The following is a 9,989-nucleotide window of genomic DNA, read 5'->3' on the forward strand; positions in this document are numbered from 1 at the left end:
ACTGTGACACTGACCGACTTTCACACTAGCTGCTGCTACTGTGTTTATTATCTATCCTGATTGCCTAGTCACTTTTACCCTTACCTACATGGACATACTGTATTACCTCAACTACCTCGCACCCATGCACATTGACTCGGTACTGGTACTCCTTGTATATAGCCTTGTTATTGTTATTGTGTTACTATTTAGAAAATATTTTCTTACTTTTTAAACTCTGCATTGTTGGGAATGTGCTCGTAATAAAGGATCTCACAGTTGTTTTCTGCGTATGTGACCAATACGATTAGATTCTCATCTGAACAAATGAATGCTCTCGTTGTTTATAATGAGGAATTTATTTAAATAATTTGGTTTTCCTTGAAGATTTGAATGGGCTGAGAAAGCCTTTCGTGATGGATCTAGACAATCTGGTGAAAAGGGAGGGTTTGTGACTCTTCTCTTCAAGTGGGAAGGACGATGCGATATCATAAATTCCCTCTGGAGAAAAGGAGCCATGAGATGTTGTCATCGTCTCTGCAACGAAAGACCATCCAGCATGCCATCAATTTACATTTTAACTAATTTATCAGACACTGTTATCCAGAGAGACTTACAGGAGCAATTAGGATGAAGTGCCTAGCTCAAGAGCACATTGACAGATTTTGCCTCGTGAACTCAGGGATTCTGAACCAGCAACCTATCGGTTACTGGCCCAACCTCTTAACCCACTAGGCTACCACCCAGCCCACAGTACAGTATGTCATAGGTAACAACTCAGAGGAGTACAATGTCTTTCCAAATGAATTAGTGGAATGGTAAAGGGATAATGTCTCAGTCTTGACTGAGCAGCAGCCTAAACAGCAGCAGGGCTTACCTGTAAAGTACACAGTAGGGGAAATGTTCTGAGGCTGGTACTCCAGAGACTCTTGAGGACAGAGGTTCTTACTAACTTTCTTGGAACCCTGGTTGGTGGGAAAAGGCACATTAAAACAAACTGAAATTTTTTCGATATCTTAAAGTACAGGATATCAATTGCAAAGAAGCAGTGCAATGCCATGACACAAAGAATCATATTTCTCATAAAAGGTCAACAGCAGTGTTATTCATGAAAGATGTATGTGTACTAAACCTTTGTGTTAAAGGTGAGGACCTGCTCTCCAGTACTGCTGATGGTATCCCTTTCCAAATCAAACACGCCTTCTACAATGTCACTGGTGGCCACACTGGTAGTGGACTCAAAATAACATTTAGCAGTGGCTTTGGTGATCATTTGAAGAATGACCATGCAAGTAGTAGTCTTTGGATCGTTCTGGACTGAAACATCAAAGTTTATGTTTTCATACTCATCTGACCACTGTCTCAGGAAGCCCTTCACTGTCTCTTCAGCAAATATCTGGAGAAGCTGAGAGGAGAGCTCCTTGGATATGGCACATTGTTCCTTTCCCCATTTCAGCCTTGAAAGAATGGAGTCTGAAGCACTTTTGGCTGCTTCCAATGTTAAGACCTGTGGAGTGCTGTGGCTGTCCTGAAGGGCTATCACTTTATCCACCAATTCATGACTGAAAATGTGGATGGTCCAAGTGGAAATTATTTTTCTCAATTTCCTAACAGCAGATCGGAGGTCGTCAAGATGAGAAGCACCCTGTCCATCTTCCTGTGTGTTCTCAACACTTTCCACCATAATGTCCACTACCACCCCAGCAGCTTGCCTGACTTTGTCCACAAAGGTTACAGGAAGTAAGTCCTCTGTGTGAAAGAAGTCCTCAATGATTGTGTTTCTAACAATGGGAAAGTCAATCTGAGCAGGAAACTCAGTGGGGATGGGAGTCCCGGGTAAGGCAAAGTGCCATTTCGACTGCCTTAATTTTGAAGTAGGTGTTAGAGAGATGGAGGAGCGTGAAGAAGAGGTATTTCTTGTATTTTGGCTGTCAGCACTCCTACAACGGATCGTGTCAATATCCTCCAGCATGGATCCTGAGAGCTCAGTGGTTTTAGATAGTAATTTGTGCGGAATGTCCACACAGGCAACGTTTCCTCCAGGTGTAACACTGCTCTGGTTGACCTCAAGATGGCCGAGACTTGCTCTTTGTGATGCAGGACTGCTTTGATATGTAAAGATTTCGATTGAACCAAGTGTTGTGTCTGATCTTTGAAGATCTTTTCTGAGAAACTCCGTAATCTTACTTTCCAGACTGTAGTAGATGTTACGAGCAACAGACCAGATCCTTTTCTCAAAAACCTGTCCAGTGGTGAGCAGGGAGGTTCCAGATACCATGTCAGATGATTGGGTGGTCTGGGTGAGCTCCTGCTGGTCTTTCACCATGGTTTGTATAATATCAGTAGATGTGGTGGATGTAGATACAGACTGGAGGTACTTATCTGTTGTGCCTTCCTCCACAATGTTAAATGATCTAGAGAGGACCTCACTCACTCCTTTCTCAGCTTTGGTTTGGAACTCATGACTAGAGAGTTTTTGGAGGCTCTTTGTTGAAAGACTGTGGGAAGATGCAATGCCTTTGGAGGCAGCCGTGCTGCAATCTAGACTTACTGGAGAGGTTCGCTCAGTAGAACCTTGGAGACGTTCAAACATGTCTTCACATGGTGTTGGGGACCTTGACAAGGAGATGTCCTTCAGCTGAGACAGAACACCACCTACCAACATGGTGACCTCAAGGGACATATCAGATATTTTCTTTCCTACTGTGGAGAAGCAAGGTGCATTTATTGTCTGATCCTCGCATGAGGTCAAGATTGTTGAAATGACCTGTTTGGTACTATTGTTCATTAGACCCTCGTCTGTTTCAGTCCAGAGAAGTTTTGAACTCTCGCTGACACCCATGTGTAGAGTCACTTCCTGGTTCAAACTGGGCAAGTGAGGCACACTCTTACTAGCTTGCGTCAAGTTCTGGCTTGCCAAACCAAGGTACTCCTCAGTCACAAGATGTCCAGAGTCCTCTGTGGGTGTATGGCTAGACATTCTTCTCTGCACGTCTGACCTCCGCCGGTGAATGGTGAAGCCCTTTAATGTCTTCTTAATATTTTTATATAAACTAGTGGTAGCAGACCAGATCCTGCTCTTTCGCTTTTGTGCATTTTCCTGGAGGTCAGGTTCTCTCTCCTCTACTTCTACATGTTGTGCCAAGCTCTGCAGGTCTTCCACAAATGTGTCAATGATGCCAAAGGCAGCAGAATCCGCACAAATATCCTTTGACAAGGTTCTCTGGTTTTGAACGGAACAAGACCTAGATGCTACAGAATAAGCAGGCTGTGCACTAGTTAAGCTACTGGTGGACTTTTTAACTAGGAACTCACTCACTGCTTGAGTGGTGTCACTCTTGAATTCCTCACTTGAGAGTTTTTTCATGCAATCTAACAGACTGGTCAAAGAAGCCGTGGCCTTACTTCTGCTGTCCTCAATTTGACAGGGGAACTCATATACTATTGGTGATGAGGCCCTGGAATGGGAGATATCCCCAAGCTGAGCCAGAACGCCCTCTACAAATTGTTGTCTCTCAATAGAGAAGTCTGATCCTTTTTCTCCAACAGTGTACAGGGGGTCCTCCTTTGACATCTCAGTCTTGTACAAGACCAGAAGCTCTGAGATAACTTCTTTGGTGCAAGTTGTCAGAAGGAGCTTGCTTTCTTCTGACTCAGTTTGTGCCCAAAGAAGTTTTGAGCACTCACTTAGGCCTCTTTGTAAAGTAACTTCACCAGTGGACTCTGGCAACTGAGGCTCACTCTTACTGGGCCTATATTTCATGTCTAAGCAAGGAAGTGGAACTGTCTCCTTAAACTCAGCATTTGTGATGTTGTCATCAGATGTGACCATGCTCTTTAGGGCAAATCTCTGAAGCTTGCCAAAATAATCTTTCAAGCTGTTTTGGATGCTGTGGTAAATGTGAACAGCAGCAGACCAGGCACTCTTCTGTTGGGGACTCTCTTCAGATTCAGCCAAGGACTTCATATCTGACACGAAAGTCTTAACAACTACTGACGCTGCTGAGCCCACTGGGCGAATTGACTCTGTCTATAAAATGCCAGACAATGTTTGACCTGATACAGCACCTGTTAACTCAGACTGAATGACTGAACTAGGAAAGCTCAAACTACTGACTTTTTTGGCAAGAACTCCACTCACTGCTTGTATTGCTGATGTTTGAAACTCCCGGCTGGAGAGTTTTTGGATGCTCTTAGATGTGAGCGTGCAGGAGGAACCAGATTCACCAATATTGTAGCTGCTCTCGTATTTCCTTATCAGGGCATCAAGATCCTCAATGAAGCCAACATGCGATGCCAAAAATGTGATCTTGTCCTTCAGATCTTCCAGCAAATTCTGTTCGTTCTCTTCAACAAAAGCTACCATTGTGTCAGAGATTGTGGTCATGACTTGCCCTGTTAGACTCTTGCTCTCTTGGTCAACTTTTTCAAGTTTTGCAGCCAGCTCTCTCACCATGCTCTCAGTCACCTTGGTCTGTGAGTCTCCCTTTACCGGTGTCACTTGAGAGGTTTGGCTAGCGGAGGCACTCTTAACGACCACTGATAAGGCCGACTTGACATCTTTAATCACTTCTGCCATTACAGCAGGGGTCATCTTTGGAGAGCCTGCACTTCCAGATGGAGAATTGGACATGCATGCAAGTTTGGAGAGAGAACCTTGCAGGCTGTCCTGCACACAGGTGACAAGGGTGTCCTCTGAGACACCTAAGAGGACTTGTAGCGTTTCAGAGTTGGTTGTTTTCTTCTGCACATCAGACAGAGAGGTTAGAGTCCTTGAAAACAGAAATCATCACAGTCAAACAAATAATATGTAAGGCTGTGATGCACATTCAGTGTGTCAAATACATCTGTACCATTGAAAACAATGAGGAAAACACTGCTGTTTCTCTGAGAAAAAACCTTAGTGTGATGTCAGCCTAACTGCTTAATTTCTAAAGCCCAATCAAATGTTTTTTTTGTATAAGTCATTTGTATTGAAACTGGCCTGTAGATATCTATCTATCCTTGCAATATCTATCCTCTACAAAAATCCAAATTGCTATAAGCTTCAAATACTGTAACTTATAATAACTTCAAGGACAATCATAAATACAAGGCAGTTTGAAGAAATGTTAAAGGGAAATTTCTAAATGTTTCAACTTCATATTCATCATCTCCAGCACCACCCCAACATCAGCATATGTGAAAAACGGGCATTTCTATGTTTTGTAGTAAAAAAGAAAGAGGAAGATAAGTGTTTTCTATGACATCATCAACCAATTAGTAGGAAATGCCTACTCATAATTGGTTAAAATCACACGATGCACACTGATGATGTCATTACAATCTAGAGCTGAGCATTTAACCAACATTTTTGTTACACGTCGGTCAATTAGTTTTTAAACAACTAATTGACCGACGTCGGCTCAATTATTTGAATTCCATATAGTTAATTTTTTTCTTCTTCTGTGAGCTCGATGCTCAGTTTCTGTAGAGATAAATCAGATCAAGCATTAACTATGCAATGTAGTAGGGAGTTGTAGTTTCCAACAGGCCAATATTCTACATAGTTTAGCACATAAAATTTGGCAATTAAAGCCCATAATCCATTGCACGCCCACTTACTTGTCCACTCTGTGTGGAGCAGATACGGAAACCTCATTGACTGAGACGGAGAGACGAGAGAATGCATGAGAGAGATAAAAAGCAGTTGCGTTGCGAGGATTCTCTACCTGGAAATACATGATCTAAGTGATTGACAGTCGGTGTTCAGCGGTCATAAAAGTAGGTCTTATTTACTTAGAAGAACTACTAAAATTGTGATTTTGTCAGACAGGATAAGCAGCAGCTCTATAGAGATGAGTTGATGACTTGGAATGAAATAATAAAGTCATCAAATAAATATTTTATATGAGAAAGTAAATGATGGTTGATAAGTCATAAACAGTAATGGACAGTCACTACCATCATGGGACTTTTATTCATTGTTTTATTATGTGTTGTTACAGCATTCAACACACATAATCCATAGTGCATTCAATGTCTAAAAAAAGTATTGAAATCCAAAACCGTGATTCTTTTTTAAATATTTGAATCGAAACCAAACCAACCTCAAAAAGCACTAATTTCTCAGCACTATTGGAAACAGTTACGTCCCTCTATATTTATTTTACTACAAAGCATGGAAATGTGTAATTTTCACATATGGTGATGCTAGAGATGAATATGAAGTTGTTAAATTTCCCTTTAAGAACATACCTCATGGCCCCCTTGGGCAGGTAGCTTCCACTGCCCTTAGTCAGGTAAATCTCCTTGAACTTAAGTTGTGATTCCTGCTCTTCTTCCTCTTCCTGATCCATACAGTTGGCGGAAGGGTAGGGAGTCGGGATGCGAAAGCTATTGTAAGACTTTCGACTGCATGGCCTCTTAGGTACACCAGCCTCAGTAAATCTCACGCGGGACTTGGTGTTAGTCTTATCGTCTAACAGACTGGTGAGTGACGCTGTGCGAGATCTCTGTGACAATGGAGAGGAGGTAGCATCTTGGATGCCCAGTAGTTCGTAAAGACCTGGGATGATGATCTGCATCAGCTTGTCCGATAAAAACTGGACAATCCTCAGACACAAGCCGGCAAGCTGTTGTTTTGTCAGCTGTATTCCAGAAACAGAAGAAGTGTTTTAAAATGTTGCATAGTGCGTCTTTCAAGAGCTTATGAACAAGGTTAAACATTAGGCAGAGTTTTCATGGTAATCTAATTAAATTGTCAGTAACATGATCTTACCGGGTCAAACATGCCCTCACGAATCCCCCTCCATTGCCTGAAAACAATATTGTTATAAATGTTGTCATATCAGGATGCGTGGCAGAATTGTTTTTATTTAATTATTTGCCTGATCGTGAAGTTATACTTGCTTTGTGTCAGTTGTTTTGGCAAAATTGCAATGTGACAACTTTTCTAGCAATTTTTTTTTCTTTTTTCGATTGATCAGTTTCTAATTTGATCCTATTTCCTTGAAGGTGTGATAGTACCAAAGAAAACAGAACATACTTCTCAGTTAGGTTTTGAAGGAAGTCCATAAGTGTCAGATGTTCCACATTGTTGAGCTTCCCCTCTTCTGTGGTTTCCATCACTGAGGTTGCTCTGCTCCTGGTAGAATTGCTCTGCTCCTGGTAGAAATGTAATTATATTGCAAATAATCAAACTTAATATACAACAATTATCATACTGAAATGATTATTAACTGTTAAAGAGTGGAGGAGCATTGGCAACGTTGGACAAATTTAAACAACTGAAACACAACAGAGATGGTTGTGGTATGTCAACATTGCCAATGATAGCATCACTATAACATTTTATTGGATTAATGTTGTAATTTGAAATGACAAGGTCAACTTACCATCTCATTGACAGCTTCAGAGGTCAGGTGGTCATCCATCACACAGACAGGCAGGTCTAGAGACTGGGACAAGGCTCTATGGTCATAACCAGGAGAGAATGGAAACATCAGAGCAGTCCCAATGGCAGAATCTAACCACTGTCTTCATGTCAAAGACTCACTTAGTAGTTAATACATGGCCACAAATAATGAGCGGTTCAAATAGATTGGCTGGGGACTTGACCCTACAAATGACTCCATGAATGACGCCTGACCTGCCCCATAACAAGTTCTTTCTTATTAGTCTCTCTCTCTTAATCTCCACACAAATATCTAACTGGACAGAGTGTGAGTGGCCTTACCTGACTCTCTCAGTGTCAGAAACATCATAGTCTTGTTGTTCTATGTCCTCCAGGGACATCTCAGCTACAGCAGACGGGGCAAAGCCCGGGATGATCTCTCAAACTGAAAATAATGACTGTTTATGTGAACTGAACCATTTACAGTGGCTTGCGAAAGTATTCACCCCCCTTGGCATTTTCCCTATTTTGTTGCCTTATAACCTGGAATTAAAATAGATTTTTGCACTGTCAACTGTGGGACCTTAGGTATGTGCCTTTCCAAATCATGTCCAATCAATTGAATTTACCACAGGTGGACTCCAATCATGTTGTAGAAATACCTCAAGGATGATAAGGAAAACAGGATGCACCGGTGCTCAATTTCGAGTTTCATAGCAAAGGGTTTGAATACTTATGTAAATAAGGTATTTCTGTTTTATTCTGTTTTAAATTGCAAAAATGTCTAAACTGTTTTTGCTTTGTCATTATAAGATATTGTGTGTAGATTGATGAGGAAAATGTTGTATGTAATCCATTTAGAATAAGGCTGTAACGTAAAAAATGAAATGTGTAAAAAGTCAAGGGGTCTGAATACTTTCCAAATGCACTGAAGCAGTCTATAAGATATATCTTATTACAGTTTAGGCCTACCTTGTTATTTTCTTCCATCTGGCAATATCATATTAATGGATTAAATCTATTTAGTTTGTTTTGTTGCTAGTATTTTTATTAATCGTTTGAAAATACAAGTATTATCTACTTTCTGAAGGACAGCCAAGTTGATAGGCAACATAGAACCTACAGACAATTATGACATCATTGGAACACATGCACGTGTCACAAACACCTTTAGCCCAAAAAAGCAGTGTAGCAGTGCTGCCCAAGCTGGGGGCGATACACTTTTATTAGGCTTTTATTCAGATTCACAAACAATGCTCTACTTGAAGTCAATGAGTAAACATGTAGCAACATGGCTGAGCTTTAACATTAAGTAGAAGTTGACACTAACCATATGTATAATCCTAAAATGCTTGCCCTAAATACCAGTCTAGAACCCAGGTATGTCTCCTGCTATTTATAGTATCTTTCAAGTACATCTTATTACAGTTTAGGCCTATCTTATTATTTTCTTCCATCTAGCAATATCATTTTAAGGGCAAATACACACACATGTGTTGTAGGCCAATGAACTCCATAGTTTTATTCAGAGTTTATAATAAGGAAGGGGAATTCTGTAACAGTTTATGACATCAAAGGTATGGCAGCTATGGAGAATCATTTTCAAAACAATGTCCAAAGCGGGAAATCATTGGATGTGATTCACTCGATTCTATGCAATTTCATCTTTGCGGACTGACATGGAAGCAACCATTACACAACCCTGAACTCAATAACCTCACCCCAGTTTCAGAAGAGATATCAAACCATATCTTGTCATTCTGTATTACATCCATCAGCCTGGACAGTGATGGATGGCTATATGGAGCATCCTTGTCCATCATGTTCAGTGTGTTAGTGCTCTCACCACAGCGAGGCAGCAGAGTACCAGTTGAGGTAGGTGCAGGCAGAGCGTAGTAATTAAAGGCAGTGGTAGCCTATCCATCCCCATATCAACACCTGCAGCATCTCATGACACGCGCTCACACTCCCCCATTTACCACAACTTCCAAACTAACTGGACCATAAACAATGTGTAACTTCGTGGCCATTCCAAGTCAGGATCACACCTAATACCAAATAGCTAGAGGATAAACCACAAATAAATTATTGTTTTGTAGGGGGGAGTTGACGATTATGTGGTGGTTGTTTCGATGATGAAATTGCATTAAATCAAAAGAGTCAGACCCAATGATTTACTGTTCGTAAGGACAGAGTGCCACTAGTAATATTGAACATTAAGTCGAAATGTAGCTAGGGGAGTTCAAGATCCAAGATCACATTTTCTTTCTATGGATTAGCCCATCTGTCAAGTGTTGGTTGTCCAGTAAAAAAACTCAAATTTTGAATTAAGATTATCAATCAGATTCTGTGATCAATGTGAATATGTGAACAGTCTTGTGAATCTTTACTAGAGTCCCCATTAGCTAACGCTATAACGTTAGCTAATCTTCCTGTGGTCCAACACCAATTGATAAGACATTACAACAATTACAAATGAAGACTTTACAAACATTTAACAAGTAGACAATACAGACAATTAAAATACCTGACATTCAACATTCAGTTGATGCTTGTAGGTGATGCAATAGCTGTAACTATAGAGCTCGTGGCCAAGGTGAGTTAAGCGCTAGAGTGGTTTCCTGTATGCCCATGC

The 9,989-nt window shown here is 40.9% G+C and overlaps 2 protein-coding genes across 2 annotated transcripts; both read right to left on the bottom strand.

The window, feature by feature from the left end:
* Positions 1-260: 260 nt before the first annotated feature.
* Positions 261-5,013, bottom strand: LOC116361844 (uncharacterized). Its single transcript, XM_031816139.1, has 3 exons — positions 1,112-5,013; positions 857-944; positions 261-516 (listed from the first exon to the last, which is right to left on the bottom strand). The coding sequence occupies exons 1-3, from the start codon at positions 3,944-3,946 to the stop codon at positions 338-340; spliced, it is 3,102 nt and encodes a 1,033-aa protein (XP_031671999.1). The 5' UTR covers positions 3,947-5,013; the 3' UTR covers positions 261-337.
* A 566-nt stretch (positions 5,014-5,579) lies between these two features.
* LOC116361843 (uncharacterized) lies at positions 5,580-7,827 on the bottom strand. The gene is made up of 6 exons (XM_031816137.1): positions 7,697-7,827; positions 7,356-7,431; positions 7,007-7,125; positions 6,740-6,776; positions 6,161-6,608; positions 5,580-5,623 (listed from the first exon to the last, which is right to left on the bottom strand). Exons 1-6 carry the CDS (start codon positions 7,753-7,755, stop codon positions 5,580-5,582), a joined length of 783 nt encoding a protein of 260 aa, XP_031671997.1. The 5' UTR covers positions 7,756-7,827.
* Positions 7,828-9,989: the final 2,162 nt, after the last annotated feature.

This window comes from Oncorhynchus kisutch, unplaced genomic scaffold (genome assembly GCF_002021735.2).
Source record: "Oncorhynchus kisutch isolate 150728-3 unplaced genomic scaffold, Okis_V2 scaffold748, whole genome shotgun sequence".
NCBI lineage: Eukaryota > Metazoa > Chordata > Actinopteri > Salmoniformes > Salmonidae > Oncorhynchus > Oncorhynchus kisutch.